Raw genomic sequence first — 20106 nt, 5'->3', positions numbered from 1 at the left:
AAGATTGGCTTCACCTCCCTAAAACTAACTGGGTTTATACAAAATGTGCCAAGTTTCTCTGCAGTGTTCACTGCATGTCAGTATACATTTCAGTAAGTTATTGGGAATTCTGGTAAGGCCCATAAAGTACTAGACAATCACATATGCATGTATGAAGAACTCAAAAGATTTTCTAAGGATGACCGCAAGTGAATTTCAGATGAACAGCCACAATAAAAGATAGATAATCCTTAAGAAGCATTTATTACTACTTTTAAAACTCAAAAATTGTTTGTTCAACCTAACAAAATGTATGCTTTCTTGGAACTGGAGGATTGTTTCAAAACTGTAGACCACCACTCTTGAAAAGCAAAACAAGAAAAAAGAAAAAAAAAGTGCACCTTTTTGATGTTTTGTGACTTAAGACTTAGGATAGTGCTAAGAAATTGGTATGTCACATTACTCTGTTAAATCTGGCTCATATTCAAGTATTAAGACTTATATACACCTAACTTACAAGTCTTATAAAAAATGCCCATAACTTCAGGAATTACTAATACTAAGTAAAACAATAACTACAACTAAAAATTCTTTCAGGACCTCAGTAATTTTCCTCAGAAGTAAATTTAAAAACCATTATTATTCAGAATGACTTGAGTTTACTTTTAGTATTATGGTGAGTTACTGAGATTCAAATAATTCTTCCAACACTTATACAAAAAAGAAAAAAAAAACACTTTATTTTCCACAAGGAAGAGCAATAGGAAAAATTAAATCATTTCCCACATAGTTTTCTTAGAACAGAGCCTACAAGGACATATTCAGCACCAAATTAAAAAAAAAATGAAGAAATTACAAACAGCCATAGAATATAATCTATAAAGCAAACACTTAATATTGCACTTTGTTTTGCTAACATTTTGGATTTTACTTTTCCTAATTGAAAAATCAGGAATCTATCTTGAATACTGGAATACAACTGTGAGCCTTACATCTTACATAAGGAATTGACCAATATTTAGAATACCTCTAAACAAGAGTAAAGAAATATGTGACTGGAAAACAAAACTTTATTTAATAAAGTTTTACAAATTAAAATTTTTATCATTTTGTGACCCAGTGCCAATTAGTAGAATATTGGTCATTCTCGCTTCCCGTGTTATTTTTAAGAGAATATGGTACTAAGTATTCCAATGCTATGCATATCAACAATTATTCCCTAGCCAGACATAAGAGAAAAGAAAAGGGATTTTTTTCTGATAATCCCCCTCCCCAACAAAAATAAAACCACCAAATGCCCTTTATGCCAAATATTCCATCAGCTTCTTTTGAGGGGGACATTCACAAAATGATTTAACAACAGTAAAAAAATACTTCACCCCCATTTCCTTGTTATTTAGTATTAGTTTGCTACAGGAGCCTAAACCCTTTAACTGAATCACTTAAAACGTGATTCATTTTTACACTGGGCTTTCTTCACCCTGTCAGCATTATTTCAAACATGAATTGTTTTCCATGTTTTCTTAAAGGCCACTTATGGAAAAGCCTATTTTGTATGAAGCTTTAAGACAGTATTAACCAGGTCAAGCACCAAGCCAGAGTTGTTATTTTCAGTCACCTTATCAACTATGGGGTTAAAGGGCAAGACAGATCTAACATCCATTTCACACATATGTTGCATCATCAGAAATGCTGATTGTCATGAATAGCTGACAATCTGAAGCTGAGCTCCTTCTAAAAATATATCAGCATACTCAGTGCTTTGGAAGTTGCAGTTTTAGATGTTACCACAAATGCTGGTTTAGTTATGATTCAACTATAAATTATCTTAGAAATAATTTACCTATAGATACTCAGTGACCCCTCATGTTTAGCAAATTGTTTAATGGAAAAAATTCAGTAAGAAAAGCCATCTTCCTCTCTCTCTTACACACACACACAAACATACACACACACAATTAATGTAACAATCATTCTAGTATTTGGAATAGTGAAATTAGTGCTTTTGTAATAAACTTGGGTTTTCATACTGTCAAGCTTGAGCAGTATGACAGACATATAAATCAGACTCCCTAATCACCATCATATTCCTGCGCATAAAAATAGTCAGCATCAGCAAAAATGATTTTCAACATGTGTGTTTTGGAGGTAATTAAGTAACTCTGTATAAAAATAAATGAACTTTTTCCTCCTTTCCACAGTGACTGGAAAGCTTCCATTATTTTAAAATAATAGAAATAATTCTTAAGAGCAAAAGCCCTGAACTCTTTGCTGGTGCCTGCCCTGCTGTCTTTTTCTACTTCACTTTTAGTTCTGCTATTTTCATTTTGTATGCAATGATAAAAGGGAATGTGGGTGGATTATCACTTTTGTGTATGTCCCGTTTCCAAATTTCCCTCTCTAAAAAGCCAACCAACCAAACAACAATAACAGAAAATAACAGTGCAACAAAACACAAATAGCATTCCAACAGTTTGGCAAGTGATGCGTTCACCTGAGATTAAGTGATTTTAGGCAGTCAATAACAAATGCTGCTTTGCTGTAAATAGTAGAAAGGCAACAAATTCTCAAAAGAAACCAAGAAGATATACAATCTTGACAGTCTTGTATTAGCTTCTTCCTGTTTATCTTTTTTTTCTTTTCCCCCACATATCCGTTGCAAATCTACTACAGTAGGCTGCAAAACATACAGCAAAAAGGATTGGCTTGAAGGCATTTGATGTTTGTAAATAAATCCATGATAGGATCCAAGCTGAAGAGGTGATATATGGTCAGCCTAGTAGGACAATTCTGAGCATGTGCATACGCAGGTAAAGTCCAGGCTATATTAAATTAAAAAAAAAATGTCAGTGCATCTTTTTCATGTAAGTTTTTTCAAAGCTTTCTTTTGTTCCTTGTTGTGCTGAACACAAGCAAGTTTTAAAAGAGTATCAAGAGTCTGGCATAATGGAAAAAAAAAGCTGTAGTGACATGGAACTGCACAATGTAAGCATTGAGCATGTGCAAATTTTCAAATCAAAGAAGGAAATCATCCTTCTTTACAACGTGGTGTCTTGACATGTGACACGTGTGACCATAGGCTAAGACTGCTCGTAGTATGTGCCAGTTTTAAAAGAAAAAAGCTTAGATCTTCAAGCATGTAGGAGCAGTCCCAGAAGGTTGTTAGAGGCTTCTAAAGCATGACCACTGGTTGTTTCATGTATTCGCCATTTCTCTGTGCAAAAGCAATTCCACTTCCTCTGAAAACGTGTCTCCAAGATACTCCTCTGTCCTCAGCCGGAAGACATACAGTTCGGAACCCACATCAACTAGATTCAACCAAGTGTTCCTTCAACGAGAAGGGCAGGACGGTCTATCCTCAGAAGACTGATCAGGATTTGGATCAATCTACAACAAATGAGAGAAAATTGACAAGATTACCTGATGAGATCAAGGGACAACCCAGCAAACCATCAACTGTGGGCACTAGTTGAGAAATGTTAGCAAAACATATAATCAGAAAGTACACATCAATTGTTAGCAAATTATACCTCATTATTCCTTTTCATGTCTGAAATGCTAAGTGGAGATGAAGGTGATGGTAATACTTATAATGTGCTGGGTATTCAACTACTAGATTAAGAAGTGGATAAAGGTATATCTGAATAGTTCACATTTTTTTTTTTTTTTTTGTGAATCCTGGAGCTTGAATTCAGGGCCTGAGCACTGTGCCTGGTTTCTTTTTGCTCAAACCTAGCACTCTACCACTTGAGCCACAGCACCACTTCCCGCTTTTTCTGTTTATGTGGTATTGAGGAATTGAACCCAGGGCTTCATGCATAGGCAAGTACTCTACCTCTAGGCCACATTCCTAGCCCCCTGAATAGTTCACTTTTACAAAAATTACTGATAAAGTCTGATATTTTCTTTCAGCCTTTAGTAGTGCTTTAACTCAAACACCAAATAGGGATATCTTCAAAGCAACAATACCCGTTTGTAAAATCCTTTTACTGTTTTGTATACAAAAAGCCACTTCATCTCTTCTCAAGGCTTTAGGAACAATGAAATTATGCAAAAAACGTTCCTGGAGCAAGGGAAGGGATAACATTGTTCAAAAATAAATCTAGTTCATGTGACTATAACCACTCTGTAAAACACCTTTATGATAACAATTGAACAACAAAAAAAGGATAATGGAAGAAAGGACCCATAAGTTACAGTGTATATGGGAGGGAAACAATAATGCTAACAGCCCCGCCCGAGCTTCCATTAGGCTGTAGTGATTTTCATATGCTTCCTTAATATTTCAGTTGAATCTCAAGGAGGAGAATGGGCACAGAAGAGCAGATGGATGAATTTAATGTATTGTATACTAAAACATTTTTTGGATAAAATCCATCTACTTGCATTAAGATGTGGGATAACTGAAAGTGCCTCAGAAGCTACAGGTAAAAGAGATTTTTGAAGGAAAAAGGGCCCCAAAAAGAACAACAACAACAAAAAACCTGCTAAAAATCACACATGGAACCTATTCTAAGGATAAGTTCATTTTGAAAGGAGGCAGAATTTCATGACAAAGCTGTTAAAAAATAGGTTATATATGTCTAGATTGGCAATGTTTTTTAACTGACCCCTACTTATCCAGGAATCTTCACATCAGAAAGAGGGACTTTAATGAAATAAAATCTGTAACAAGTGGCAGAACATTTAGCACATTGTAGCGTTTTTATGAACTAGATAGGGAAAATGTCTACTCAAAAATTTTTCTAAAATAAGATTCTAAAATGAAGAGCAATTAATCTGTTATCTGGGAAGTGAAGACATGCTCTACCAAAAAAGTCATCAAGACCTGTATCGTAAAGAACAAAAAACAAGCAATGCTTTGTGGAGTACATCTCTAATCCTAGCCCCTTAGGAGGCAAAGGTTGGGAGATCACTTCTGAGGCCAACTCTGGGCAAAAATGTTAAGACTCTATCTGAAAAATAACCAAAGCAAAAAGGGCTGAGAAAGAGGGTTAAGCCCTACTTTCAACCCTGAACTACAAAAGAGCAATTGGTTGAAGAGAAATAACAACTGTCTTTACCCCTAGCTTGAGAGCATTAAATGAAATATTGCAAAAAAGTGGAGGAACTACAGTAACCAAAAGAACAAGCCAATTCTCATGATTTATGAAATGATGCTAAGGAGGTTTACTTCCAGCCCTACTATATGCTCTAGTCATTGTGAAAAATCGTGAAATTGTTGATCAGTTCTCCTCCCTCGTTATTCCATCTTTTGAGGACCAATCATTCTTCAAGACTCAGTGTTAATAATCGGCTTCTCAGAGAAGCCTCCCTCATTCCTGGGGTACAATAAGCAAGCTTCTTCTCATGTGAGGAATGTGCTGACATTAGTTATCTAGTATGTTGCTTGTAGGTTCACTGTTCTACTGTTCTGTGAGCTTGTTTTCCCAAGTAAGTACCAAGATTATTCACATGTGCTTAGCTGAGATGAATTAAGAATGAGGTAAATAAGAATAGTCTCTGTTCCTGTTGTTTAGGAATTTATGTTGAAATACTCTATTTTTCCCTATGACTAAGAATGTTAAAATATGCAAGAATGGGAAAAGGAACATGAGTAAGATAATTCTATCTATTTAATCAATGCTTGCAAAAGCCATCTGTTTCTATTGATGGTTGAAATTAATTATTCCTTCAAAGAGGCAAATGATTTAACCTGAGGTTAGAACACTACCCTATTCTCAATAATAAATCAAGACTTTTACTTTTATGTCATACTTAGTAAATTTGAAACCTAACTTTTAATCTGACGTTCTAAATCATTTTGTTAGCATGGCAGTCCAGTTGTAACTATTTTTTTCTTTTGGACTTTTGAGGTAGAGTCTTGCTACACAGCTTAGGCTATCCGTTCTCTTCAGCCTCCCAAGTGCTGGCACTACATTTGTGTATCAATACTCCTGGCTTAATATGTAACGGTGTGTTGAAGAAGTCTGAAATGTTGCTTCCTAAAAGATCCAGTATATTTCACAGTTGAGTTGGTGCTTACCTCTGAATAAAGAGGAGGAGGTAAGAACCGGAACTCCTGGATATAAGCAAACAGTGGTCCTTGAAGTGCTCTCTCAAAGTCATCACAAGCACTCATTGGTGCCAAATTATTTCGCCTTTGTTCCTCTGTTACCACTTCTGCATAGCTTGGTGGTGCTGAAGGAAAAAGATACACGCAATTCGAACAGCACGTTCTTATGCATGTCAAAATACACAGAATAATAGGTATTAAAAAGGAATGTCAACATAAAATAGTAATTGGCGATTAAAACAAAGAAGACATGATCTTAATTTAACATTGGGATAAACCTATTCTCTTTAGGGAAGGACAAAATGAGCTAGGGTCATAAACAACCAAAGTAAGCCAAGTTCTTAATACATATATATGTACACACACACACACACACACACACACACACACACAAAATGATATATATTATCAAATTACCTTCAGGTCTTTCAGGTAGGGATAACCCAAGCCAGTTCATGTTCATGCTACATTGACTGCTTACACTTGAGGTCCTGCTACCAAATGGATGGAGAGGAATGGTGCCAATGACAAGTGGCAAATTAAGAAATAAATCCATAGCTCCAGGAATATCCACATATACCTGAAATGTTGAAGAGAGACACTGGGTTAGAAATCCAAGTGCAATCTCATTTTTACAAAAAGCCCAATGTTCATGCTAGATCATCACTCAAAATTTAATTTTTTATACACATTTAATTTTTTAATGAATCATACATATTTGTATCTACCACTACATGTGAAATAAAGTAAGAGTAAATAACACCCTCATTACTTTAAGACAAGACTGAAAAACTGTTAAAATTTATACATACCATTAGTGAATACTCCACACGGATTATACTACAATCAAGAATAGAGGGTGAAACTGGTGGAATTTTCAGCAACTTTCCATTCCACGTCTCTGTCTTTCCAGATGATAAGGATTCCCCACGTAAGTTAGCCACAAGCTGTTTTACTTCCTTCATTTTCCCTTTGGCATAGAAGGCCTGTGTTTGGTAAATGGCTGCCTTTGGCACCACCATTCGGGAAGAGCAATTCTCAATCTCAGCAAATATCTGAATTGATTCACCTAGGGGGAGGGAAAAAAAGGTGCATTTAGTATTTTTAAAATACAGAACCAGGGCTGGGCATATGGCCTAGTGGCAAGAGAGCTTGCCTCATATACATGAGGCCCTGGGTTCGATTCCCAAGCACCACATATACAGAAAACGGCCAGAAATGGTGCTGTGGCTCAAGTGGCAGAGTGCTAGCCTTGAGCAAAAGGAAGCCAGGGACAGTGCTCAGGCCCTGAGTCCAAGGCCCAGGACTGGCAAAAAAAAACCAAAACAAACAAACAAACAAAAAAACAAAAAAAAAATACAGAACCAAAAACACAACAAAAACAATACCCCCTTTGCCTCGCCACCAAATTACATGGTAGATTCTTAATGTTATGAAGTTCAATTAGTTACATGGATCCTAGGAGAAGACAAGTAACTTAAGATTCATAAATATGACCTACTAATTTACAGTAGCTCTATGAAAATGGAGACCACATTCCAATTTAGGAAGAGGAATAGATAAGCATAACTTATGTTATTTTACCAAAGTATACTGAATCATGTCTATATGTGGTACTAATATAGTAAATGGATATGTAAATGCTTAGTGAAGCAAGATGGTTTTCTTTGGGGATGGATCTCACACGCACCTGGGGTGTAGCCCTTCCTTTCAATTTTGGCACTTAAGGATATTGGGCCTGAGGTACAGAGCCAGCAACAGACGGTCTTTTCTTTTGTGCCCGCTTGGGGTGACTGTAAGAGATAGAGTTTGAAAGAAAGATCAACCTGTGAACTGGTAACATGCAGCATATTTTAAAATACAATCTTAAATTCTTAAGAGACTTTATCATTAAGAGAATTGCTTTTCCCCCTTGTACCTAAATAAACGTTTTTCCTAGCCAATGATTTCTGAATTTTACCACTTTTACCTTCACATACATTTCCATTCACTAAAGAAAAGAGCAAAGTCTTGATACCCTAACCTAGAGATATGATTTGAACTTTGAACCCACTATTTACATATATAGTAATTCAAATCCAAACAACCAAAAAAAAAAAAAAAACCCTTTCCAAGTTCCATTAAAACTGCACTAAGGAAAGGCAGTATAGAAAGTAACTTGGTCAGAATCTAAAATGTTAACATCTTTGAGAATGTAAAAACCCATATATAGAGAGATAAATAGATACAGATGATTTATCTCTACATATGAAACTCTCCATTATGAAGTTATCATTCTCACTTGCTTTAAAGATGTTACCATTTGTTTAAACCAAATAAAGCAAAATGTTAATCAATCTAATGGAAAGTAATTTACAAGGATTGATTTTTACAAAGGGATAAGATTTTTCAGCAAAGTGATGATTCCCCATCATTTGACAACTATCCCTAGTTGGAATAATGCAATGTAGCACAAATTTTAGACTGACATTTTCAATTAAGTGATAATGTCTTGTAATCAGTGACAGTACTGTTCCTCTTCCACCAAAATCATACAAGGAACAGACTTTTTGTTGTTTTTATTGATATCATATTCTGAGGAAGTGCTACTGCATACAACATACTGGTTTCACTTTTAAATTTAAAGTTTAGTTTTATGTAAAAATATGAGCATATTCTTCATTAACTTGATCTTTACTGTATTATTTTTATGGAATTAAAAAATACTATTTTAAAGGTACAAAGATTGCATAGTTTATTCTTTATATTCCAAAACCAAAGAATGAAGAATTGAGTCAATTCTTACCAGTAATGAAGGAGTGTTGATATCTATATGCTCAAAGACTGTAAATTCCTTCTTTAATTTTACTGGTAGAAGCCAAGGCCTGTGCAATTCGGCTTTCACCCAATAGCGCACACTGCCATGTCGGCCTTCGAATGAGGTAGCAAGTGGTCTGTGTAGAATATAAAGGTGAATGTATTAACCTTATACCTCTTTCCAAAAAATCAGACAGTATTTCAGGATAAAAGTACTAATATACTGTACTGTATATGCACCAACCAGTTATTAAAATGTAAGACTTTTAAATTTTTTCCAAAGGGATAAGTCAGTGGGGAAAAAACTTTTATTTCCAAATAACAGTTGATACCAGGTAACAGTTAAATGTTACAGAAAATTTTGCTTTAAAAAGCTAGAAGAATACAATTCCTTTAAACTTAAAGAGGCTACTTTTAATGATGGTGGCAAAATTATGGAAGTGTAACAAACACTTCTTGCTAAGATCACAATATTAAAAAGAAAGGTAAAGGGTTGGCAGTATAGTTCAGTGGTACAGCACTCGTCTATCAAGTGTGAAGCTCTGGGTTCAATCCCCAGCTCTAGAAAAACAAATATTCAGACTAAATTCCCTATCGTGGTCCACTTCTTATTAGTTAGAAATCATTACCTCTTTTGATAACAAGTAATTGAAGTCCAGAAACATTTAAAAGTCAATATTAGTTTCGGAAAGTTCCCATTCCATAAATTCACTGAAACTGACTTTATATTTCCCAGTTTACTCATATTCTAATTCTTTTGGCTGTGTTTTCAAAGTTTATACTTTCTAAGGATGAAAAAGAAAAAAATATTCCCATTGACCTATCTCAAAAGGAATTAGAATCGTTTTTGAAGTTGGTCAGATTTTCAGATTACTTATAGAAAGTCTTATTTTAATAAGTAGACTATTTCCTGTAATTTCATTACAGTAATTTCCAAGATTTAGTTATTTACAAAACTGAGCAGTAGATTTGACTGGTAGAAGCACTAGCATTTCACAAATGATTTTATCCTAATTTTCCACATTAATTTATATAGGGCAAAGAAATAAAATGCAACACTTCTTTCTACATTATACACTACATGCTAGTTTTTCTGGTTTATGTTAAATGACTTTGCCTTACAGATAAATAAAATATAATCCAATAAAATGACTTATGAACTCAATGTACATATACCAACTCAAATCTAGGATATAACAAATATAGTTATATATATTTGACATTATAAATCCTTCTGTAGCTTCAAGTTTATCCTCCTGAGCTGGTTTGCCAGTTTGCACTATTTGTTGATAGTCATCATTTAAAACAGTTTGCATCATTTCTCCCAACGACCTGTTATTAAAAATGTAGGAGAGCCCAGGTTTACATGAAGGTATTTCTGATTGGTGTTTGTTTTTAAATGCATGACATATCTCCTTGTGGGGCTTTCCCAGGTGCACAAAAGCTACTGAATTCATATCTAGAGAACAGGATTCCATGAATAGTGCCAGACCCCTCAATTTTGAAACTTACTGATAACAATCACTACTAGCACAAAAGGTAGAAAACTGAATTTTTACAAATGGACACCACTGAGATTTGCCAAGTAACTCCTTCCTGAAGATAAATGATAATATATAATGTATTTGGCTAGTGCTTCCTACCAATGGTAATGAAATAATCGTTTTTCAAACCTCACAGACTTTAAGACAGAACTAATAATTGAACTGGCCTTCTATGATTTTGCCACTCGACATTAAAGATAGCTTCTTATGTTTAATATATTGTTTTCCTCTAGCAAGTTTGTGTAATGAAAAGGGTTTTTTTTTAAATCGAAGATATTCAAATTTAGAATATTTACTTTTAAATGGCTGCTTTTGACTATGGATATCTGTGAAAAATGCCCGGTTACTTAATATACTTACGTCTGTGGAAGCTCGAAGCTGAATGCGTACTCATGCCTTCCTGAATGAATAGTGTTGAAGCCTTCTTCAGAATTATCATCATCTAGAAAAACAGAAAATGAAAGCCAAAAGTTGTTATAAAATGTCCACACACCTCAGGATGGCAAACTTCAAACATGGTTTCTTAATGACAAAGGCCACAGCTTTGGAGTCTCATTAGAGACCACAGTCCAATTCAAATTTGACCACTTTAAGGTTAAAAAAAAAAAATCACTCTTCAACTGCTTGCGCTGGGGGTGGGTGTGTTAATGTACTCTATTCCCCACAGGCTGGTTTTTAAACTGGAAAAATGACCCAAACAATAGCTAATCATGTCTAATGTATCTTTCACGAAATACTCAGGTCTCGGATCACAAATCGGGTTTGTACCCCCACCTATTTACTTAAATCATATCAAAAGAACACTACTCAGGTACAAATTAGGTTATTCGGGGGGCGGGGAGTCTAAGAATTGACATTATGGAATAGAATATGCAGATCTCAAGCCGGAAAAACCACCAGGAAATCTTGTCAAAAACGGAGGTAGCTTAAAACAAAAAGGAACAGTGATTTCTCAGTTTGTTTCACCTCCAAAAATAATGTTTTTATTGATCTAGAATACACCCAGTCTATCCTAGCAACAGCTAGACTCCGCATCATTACAAAGTATACTTTGGTTAATTACAAGGGGCAGGATTTAAAATGTGCCTGCTTAGAAAGAAACAGTGTTTTGCCTCCACTTCCTTGAAATAATGAAATTAACTAAGGTAGCTTCCAGTTGCTGGAAGAGGGGGGGGGGGAGGTGTTGACCTTTCATTTTTATAACCAATTTCTTTTGATCAAATGCTTGCTTATTGTGTGTTATCAAAAGAGCGTGGAAGTGCTCTGGATTATTAAAATGGTTCTTGGAAGCTTTCTACTAGACAAATGCACAAATGTCTTATTTGGTTTTCCAGTTGCAGATACCTTCGTAATTAGGCTGCAGTGGGGAGAGAGATGCTACCGATGGCTTTCCATCACCCATGTCCAGGATACGCACAAACCTGGGGATGCGCCCCTCCACCCAAAGGGAGCACCTCCGGTTCCACATGTTCATTACCCCCAAATCACCAGGAGTGGTGGACTGTCTTTTCCATTCCCAGGGATCCCACACCCAGCTCCTAGACAGATTTCCGCCCCCCATCCAAAAAAAACCTAGGTGTCAAGTTGGGGCCACCTCCGCCCACGCCCCTCTGAGGCGCCCAAAGTTTGTCTTCCCCTCCTCCTTTCTTCCAGTCTAGCTCTTTTTTTTTTTTTTTTGGTACCAGCTCAGCAGTCTCATTGAGCCGAGCCGCCGCGGCCGCGCCGTGGTAAACAAGTGCCTGACTGTCAATCAAGAACTAGACTGGAGCAGGAGAGGACCGGCCTAAACCGGCGCGAGCAGATCCCAGCCGGCCCGCCCGCGCGCCGCCGCTGCGCCGCCCGCGCGCCCCGCTATACATACAGCATACGTCGCGCGGCGCTCGCGCTCGCGCCCGCGCAACCTAGCATGCTGGGCCGCCGGGCGGGGGCGGGGCCGCCGCGCTTCCGCTTTCCCCGCCCCAGCCGGTGACCGGTTCGATCTGGCTCGGGCCACCCTGACACCTTTACACTCACAGCGAGGGATGAAAGGAGTGTCGGGAGGGTGAGGAATCAAAGCACAGGGGGCATGGGAGTTCAAGGAGTAAGAGGCGACATGATGGCTGAGCCCCCACCCCGCCACAAGATGCCTACAGTTGAGCCAGTCTCCTCCCGTCCCGGAGCCGGCCAGACCCGGGCATCCTCAGGTCCAGTCAAGGCAGCTACTGTGTGGGGAACCGGGCAGGCTAGCAAGCACGCTTTGTTTCAGCGGTTGGGGACCCGGCATCTACTGAAACCACTGACCCCGTCTACTCCCCCACGCTACCCCCCAAAAGGAGGGGGTTCTGCACCCCCTCCCATCCAAGTTCACTGGGAATAGGGGTTTTCGCTAAAGTTGCGCCCAAGGCAACTGAGCACCAGCAAGGCCAGCAGGAGCCCCTGTGTCACGCATCTGAGACCCGAAGCTGTTTCAGGGGTCCCCAGAGCTACTGGGGTGCGACGTGACCGGGACCCCGAGTGCACACTGGGACTGGAGTCCAAGAGCGGGCGGGCAGAGGCGGGGCGGCGGCTCGGGAGGGACCTTCACCAGCGCACGCCGGTTCCGAGCCGGTCGTCCAGCTCCAGCCCGCCCCACCAGCGCCGGCCCCATCCAATCCGCGCCTGGCATCGCCTTAGCAACAGGCTAACAAACCCAGCTCCGCCCGTCGACGGACGCTCGGGGCGGGGCCTCGGCTACCCAGGCTAGTTTGAGAGCTCCCAGTTTTTAAGTCATTGAAACTATTCCAAGCTTAGGAAGGAGCTCGTCCTCGCGTTGCGGGGTTTAGGGGGGCAGATCTCGTAGGGGGAGGGGGGCGCAGGGCACTTAGGTTCTTTCACAGGAAATCATGGTGCAACCAAGGAGATTATGTTTAGGCCGTAACTCATTGTTCGACTTTTCCACCATTACAAGTCTGAACTCCCTTCGTGAGGATCTTTGTTTCTTCCCACCTATTTTATTTTTTTTAAAGGCTGCAATGCCCTAGAGGCTCAAACATAAACTCGTCTGTATGCTTCCCAACAAATAACAGCACTGCCATTAGGCCCTTATATTTCCTATCTGTACTAATATTTGGGGAGAACTGGAAATTACTTCAAGCTTCAAAGTATCTCTGTGTAACTGACAAAAAAAACTCAGTGAAGTATTTTTTCCTCCCTGATATTTGAAAAAAAAAATGATGCAGCACTGTTGTAGCTCCAAGCATCCTTCATTTCTCACTTGTCTTAGTTGAAATTGTATTTCTCCGGTCTGTACACTTGAAATAGAATAAAGGCAAAGCGATTTCTATTCTTCCTGAGAAACTGTCGACATTTGCACTAAATGCTGCATTAAAAAGGAGAAGCACAAATTACATAACCAGTTTTAACATTATATTCTTCTTGGGCTAAGAATTAAGTCATCGCCACCACCTGACGCGTGTAACCAATCTGCAGAGAGCAGAACTAGCGCCCCTCCTCACCACCCCCCAGAACTGGTCCGAAACAGGATTGAACCGCTTCTAACAAAGGGTGGAAACTTAGAAAAACAAGCTTAGAGTCTCCCATATTTTCACAATGTAGCCATTTAAACAATAGATTGGAAACCTCGGGACCCCTTCTCCCTTTGACAATGTTTTATCTTTCGTCTTGTAACCAAAAAAACCAAAGCCTGTGTGTCTTAGACTTTTCAATTCCGTCTGACTGGCATGGGTTTCATTGAATGCACGTTCCAAAGTTAGACATGATGCTCAGAAAGAAAATTACTGACCCTGAGTGGCTTCTAAAACTGCCTTAACACTTACCACAATGACAGATTACTAGCCTTTAAAATAAGGAATGCTTCCTGTACATTTTTAAAGGAATTGGAAAGAATAGGAGAAAACACACGTGGGGTGTTGGATACCATATGTCAAAATAAGCCACGGCATTCCTTTACCAAAGAACAATGATCAAGTCTTTTGCACGTGTAAAAAATATCTATTTGCCTTCTTTTTTTAAATAAAAAAATGTTACTCCATTTCTTTCCTGGAGATAATTTTTAGACCCAAAGTTGTAAAAATAAAAAAGGAAATAAAAGCTGCTCTAGGACTGCAGTTTTTAGCTTTCCATCCAACATCCTATTTAGCCGAACTATTGGGTCGTATTTAAGTTGAATTTTTTTAAGTGAGGGGCAAATCCATTACAAGTACTTATGGCAAAACCCAAGCTGGGTACAGAGGTGCAGCCTGCCGTCACTTTACAGATGCCTGTATGCACTACGGCTTACCCCACGACTAACGTCAAGAGAACCCCAACCTTCCAACTTTGCTAGCCTTCATCCGAGTGCTGTGCTGTGGTAGGAGTGAGCCACGTTAGAGGGGGAGAGGAAGGTGAAAATGTCCTTTTCTAAAGAAACGTGTGTAATGACTTCCACAAAAACTTACCTCTTTCGTGCCCAATGAGGATGTCTTTGTGGTTGAAATACTCCACTTCTTCAGTGTAATTCTGGGTATAGGCAGTATTGGAGCCGGCGTTTCTAGATTCCGTCCAGCGTACTTTCGCATGTCCTCTTGCATGGATTTTGAGAGATTTTACTCTGATTTCCCCAGTAACTTCTAAATTCACCCTTCCTGAGACAGTATCCCCGCTAGAATACACAGGGACATTGCTGTCATTAAGACAGTCAAAGCTTATTGTCAAACTCTTCACCTTTCCCAGCACCATGATGATAACAAAAATCTATAAAAATATAATGTAAGACAAAAAAAAAAAAGGGGGGAAGTCAAGATCGCATATAAAATGTGATCTTCACTTAACACTGATCGGTGCCTTGGCTGTGTCCCCTAAAAAAAGAAAAATCTTGCAGGCAGGATCAGCGATTCCCTACAAATAGTTCATTGAGATTTCTTAAAAAGTCAGAGCAGCTGGGCAGCTGCGGCTCCTCACTCCGGCTTGTCTCAGTGGTCTTCTTACAAAGACGGGCGGCTGAAGCCTGCCAGCTCACTTTAAGAGCAGCTTTGTGAAAAACAACCCCAGCGCGCATGCGCACGCCGCCGCGGCTGTCCGCCCTCCCTGAGCGCGCCCGCCCGCGCCCTACTCGCTCTCCCGCGCGCTCTCTCTCTCTCTCACTCTTTCTCTCTCTCCCCCCCCCCCCACTCCGGGCTCGCTTCCGCGTACAGTAGGTGTGGAGTTCGGGAGAGAGAAGACGCTGTGCGGTCGGGAGGCCCGACATCTCTTTATTGTGGGCTCGGATTGGCAGGGCGAGCTACCGTAAAGCCTCGTCGTGCGGTCGGGAGACCCTTTACCGAGCACTCTGGAATGGCCTGAGAGAATGAATGGCGGGGGGCGGGGGGGGGGCGAAGTGGGGGGCTGGGTGAAGAGCCGAGGCTAAGGCCAAGATGGGGCTCCGAGCGTGCTGGCACTCTCGCCGGCTCGCAGGCCTGCCTGCACGCCTAACCCGGCGGGCAGGCTTTTGCACAACTGCCTTGGATGGGTGGAGGAAAAAGTGCTGTGAACCTAGTTGATGGGGATGGTGGTGCTGGTCATGGTGGTGCTTGGTGTTGGGGAGAACTCCGTTAGGCCAGCAGCTGGTGGCACAAGCCTAATCTGCAGAATTTCAAAAAGAAAATGCAACAAGAAACAGACAAGGAGTCGTGTACAGTACTTTTTGTAGGCTGGGTGGAAACTGAGCTCAATCCAGGCCAAAGGAGCCAGGAAGAGAATCGAGTGTTCCCTCCCCCACTGCCCTCTCCTTCATCTCAGCACCCAAAACAAAACAACAACAACAAACCACCAAACCAAGTTTTTTTGTTTTTTTTTGGCCAGTCCTGGGCCTGGGACTCAGGGCCTGAGCACTGTCCCTGGGTTGCTTTTTGCTCAAGGCTAGCACTCTGCCACTTGAGCCACAGCGCCACTTCTGGCCGTTTTCTGTATATGTGGTGCTGGGGAATCGAACCCAGGGCCTCATGTATAGGAGGCAAGCTCTCTTGCCACTAGGCCATATCCCCAGCCCCCCCCCCCCCAGCCAAGTTTGAATGATGACACGGGGGGGGGGGGGGGAGAGGTTTGATCACTCCCTCCACCGCAGGAAAAGTCCTTTTTCAAGACACGGCCTACGCTAGAGTTGCTGGGCTTGGCATGAGTATGGCTCCTGTGTCCCCCCCATAGAAGAATAGAGCTCTCCCCTCCTCCCAAATGCTGCCTTCTAAGGGACCATATGACATGTGGTTTAGCTGACATAATGTCTTCTAAAGATGGAAGTCAGTTAGAAATTAGGAGCTGGGAATATGCCCTAGCGGTAGAGTGCTTGATTCATGCATGTGAAGCCCTGGGTTCGATTTCTCAGCACCACATATATAGAAAAAGCCACAAGGGGAGCTGTGGCTCAAGTGGTAGAGTGCTAGCCTTGAGCCAAAAGAAGCCAGGGACAGTGCTCAGGCCTTGAGTTCAAGCCCCAGGACTGGCAAATAAATCAATAAGATCTTAGTGAGGCACACAGGATGGCTTTTAAAAACTAGGGTCCGCTATATAAATGAGACTTCGTTTTGCCAAGTTTTATTCTTAATTTCTGTTTTTGTTTAATAAAAACGAATCTTTGTCAATAACACTGAAATTCAGAACAGGGATCTAAACTCATTTTAGATTACTGGCAATCAACAGAATTTCGTGTAAGAGAGATGTAGAAAACTAGAACTATAGAAAATAAGAATACAGATCTAGAACTATATATACACCACCAAAAACACTTCCAAAGCTTTTTATTTGTCCATGCTTAAACATTTTAGACTTTTTTCCATAGTGTACTTGGATAGATTGAGCCTATGAGTCACATTAAACTAAACTCACTGGGCTTGTTTTCTTTATTTCAAAAGAAGCTAATTTTTTTTTTGTAGTTGGAATTCACTTGACAAGGCATTCCTCAATCTCTTGGACTCAATACTTCTAGAGCATAAATATACAATTAGTGGATAAGCCATTTATCTTAGAGTTTAGATGCTCATACTTAGAATTATGAATTTGTGTATTTAGCTGAAAAAATAATCATCTTTCCCCCCTCTTGGTTGACACCTGGTGGAAAATGTAAGTACAGTACCTGGACCCTGTGTTGTCCTTGATAACAGATACTAATTGGTGTTTTCTCTCCCCCTAGTGGTGAAAGTTGCAAATGTCAGCATAAAGTTGATGGTAGACATTGAATAACATTGAGTCAGTAGTGGAGTTAAAAGAGCAGTGTACAATGACTGCATGAGCCCATTGCCAAGTTTATGTTTAAAATTATTAAAGGATAGTGGAAAATGCCTGAATTTTAGTAAGACTTCTCCATTTAGAATGTAACTTGGCTTCTGAAGAAAATAATTTGCACAGTGAAATTGCCCTTCATAAAACTATTTTGAATTAAATTCATTTGGAGCTTGGAAAAGTTATTTTTAAAAATTAATCTGTCACTGTATAGCTTGCTATTTCATGTGATAGAAGCTTTTAAGACCTTTCAAGTTATTGTATCATTTATTTTGCTATTTTTCTTTATTTCTGTGTTTACTGTGTCATCTTAAACATTTTAAATAATAGCAAGTTGCTAAGAGATTCTTGCCTTCTATTTGTTTAAGTATCATTTATTTACCCTTACTATCCACTTTTCTTTTTGTTGTGATCACATGACTAGTTCTCAGGAGTCCAAACTTGAGGGTTCACTTCATTAAACTTTCCCATTTATTCAGACAATTCTGGCACCTCTAAGTGTCTATTTACTTTTTCCTTTCTAAAAAAATATGCTTGGGCTGAATATTGAGTGTCATATATAGTTACTATCTCCCCTATCTCCCTTCCCATTAGCCCCCAGTGATACCCATACCTGAACTCCCTGCCCTAGAACTATAATGGGCCACTCCCACTCACCATTGAGACCTATCTACTTCCCCTTTAGCTTTAGCCCCAAAGTTATATAAGCTACCACCTGGATTAAGGTGCAGAGGCCATATTGCTCCCTGTCCCGAGGGAGATATGGCCCCACTAATAATCCTCCCTTCTACTGTCTGTGACTATATCCACATGGTCCTCTGGATGGTTAGGACAGATTCTTTCATTCATATATATATATAATGATTTTTAGTAACTTGCCCTTTTTCCAGATACCATGTAGTTTTTTATCCCTGTAACACAGCATGGAATGTTGTACCATAAACAATACCTTGGCCTTCTCAGCTTGCTTCACTAGTCCAGCATTATATTCTGCAGTAGACTTAAGCTATTCATCATTACTACCAACTCCTTTTCTACTGTACCCCAGTCCACATTTCATCTGCCACTTCTCTACCAAGTCTCAATCTACCACATTTCATCTGCTACTTCTCTACCAAGCCTGTACCCCCCCCCCCCCCTCCATGGTCAAGTACATCTGCTCCTTTATTAGCTTGCCTTGCCCTGCCAATGCACAGTTCCATTGCCTTCTGTGCCCACAGCTTTCTACTACTAGGCCATCTCTCTTTCCTTCTTTGAACACTTCCAGTTGATTCAGTTTGCACAGGTGAATAAAAAACTACAAGGACAGTGACTGGCTACCAGATTCCCTTTTATAACTTCTTCAGAGCTTAGATGGGGATGTCTTTCTATAGTAGTTTGCTGTGGTAGATTTCTTACAATTTGAACTGAAATCCTCCCTTGAGTTTGAACTCAGTTTCAAGATCTACTGAAAATTGGGAATGTTTAAAATTACAGTGAAAAAGAGTTTTCAGATATTATAGTAGAAAGGGAGTTGTTTGTATATATATACATATATGAATATATGTATGAAAAAATATATGTTCAGCTTGTGAGAAAATTGTCTTTTCATTTTTAAAATTTAATTTTATTGCCAGGATACGTTGAGGGGTTACAGTTACATACATAAGCTAGTAAGTAAGATAGTAAGTCAAACTTATTATCCCCGCTCCCACTTTCCCTCCCCACCCCCCCTTGAAGTTGTAAAGTTCATTTCCATTGACTTGCAAGTATCACTGTTGCATTGGTTGCCCCTCTGCCCTTTGTATTACTATTTGTTATTCCCCTTCCCTTCCCTAATTCAGATAAATGTATATAGAAAACACAAGGTACCAAAATTAAATCTTTTCTATAAAGTATGTAGCCTAAAAGTTCCTGCTTTGGCCTAGTAGTTTGGCTCTTGATAAAGAAAAGAGGGGGCTGGGAATATGACCTAGTGGTAAAGTGCTCGCCTTGTATACATGAAGCCCTTGGTTCGATTCCTTAGCACCACATATATAGAAAAAGCTGGAAGTGCACTGTGGCTCAAGTGGTAGAGTGCTAGCCTTGGGCAAAAAGAAGCCAGGGACAGTGCTCAGGTCCTGAGTTCAAGCCCCAGGACTGACAAAGAAAAAATGAGAAAAGAGGAACACCTCTGGGATAAGGAACAACCTTTGAAAAGTAAGCATTTGCCTTTGGGTTTTTTTTTTTCCAGTCTTGGGGCTTGAACTCAGGACCTGAGCACTGTCCCTGGCTTCCTTTTGCTTAAGGCTGGCACTCTACCACAGCTCCACTTTTGGCTTTTTCTATATATGTGGTGCTGAGAAATTGAACCCAGGGCTTCGTGTATATGAGACAAGCACTTTTCCAAGAGGCCCCTTTACCACTTTACTCCTAGCCCCTCAATATTCTTTTTTTAGAGCAAAGTAACCCATTTCAGATTCAACTGTTGCTTATAGTTTTCATGATATTTAAATATCTCTCAACCAGAAACAGCAGGAGAGTCTCTAGTCTTTAATGCCATTG

The 20106-nt window shown here is 39.7% G+C and overlaps 1 protein-coding gene across 4 annotated transcripts; it reads right to left on the bottom strand.

The window, feature by feature from the left end:
- Positions 1-690: 690 nt before the first annotated feature.
- Arrdc3 (arrestin domain containing 3) lies at positions 691-15345 on the bottom strand. Of its 4 annotated transcripts, none has more exons than XR_007208647.1 (8): positions 14790-15345; positions 10735-10816; positions 8820-8967; positions 7725-7827; positions 6847-7103; positions 6452-6614; positions 6005-6197; positions 691-3366 (listed from the first exon to the last, which is right to left on the bottom strand). XR_007208647.1 is itself a non-coding variant. In XM_048331186.1 (8 exons), exons 1-8 carry the CDS (start codon positions 15067-15069, stop codon positions 3310-3312), a joined length of 1245 nt encoding a protein of 414 aa, XP_048187143.1. In that variant the 5' UTR covers positions 15070-15345; the 3' UTR covers positions 691-3309. The 4 variants fall into 4 exon arrangements, 3 of the variants coding, with proteins under 3 accessions (XP_048187143.1, XP_048187144.1, XP_048187145.1); XM_048331186.1 differs by having other exon boundaries at positions 6005-6159; XM_048331187.1 differs by lacking the exon at positions 8820-8967 and having other exon boundaries at positions 6005-6159; positions 14790-14809.
- Positions 15346-20106: the final 4761 nt, after the last annotated feature.

The sequence above is a fragment of the Perognathus longimembris genome, chromosome 22 (assembly GCF_023159225.1).
Source record: "Perognathus longimembris pacificus isolate PPM17 chromosome 22, ASM2315922v1, whole genome shotgun sequence".
Lineage (NCBI taxonomy): Eukaryota > Metazoa > Chordata > Mammalia > Rodentia > Heteromyidae > Perognathus > Perognathus longimembris.
This window is presented reverse-complemented; position numbering and strand designations above follow the sequence as displayed.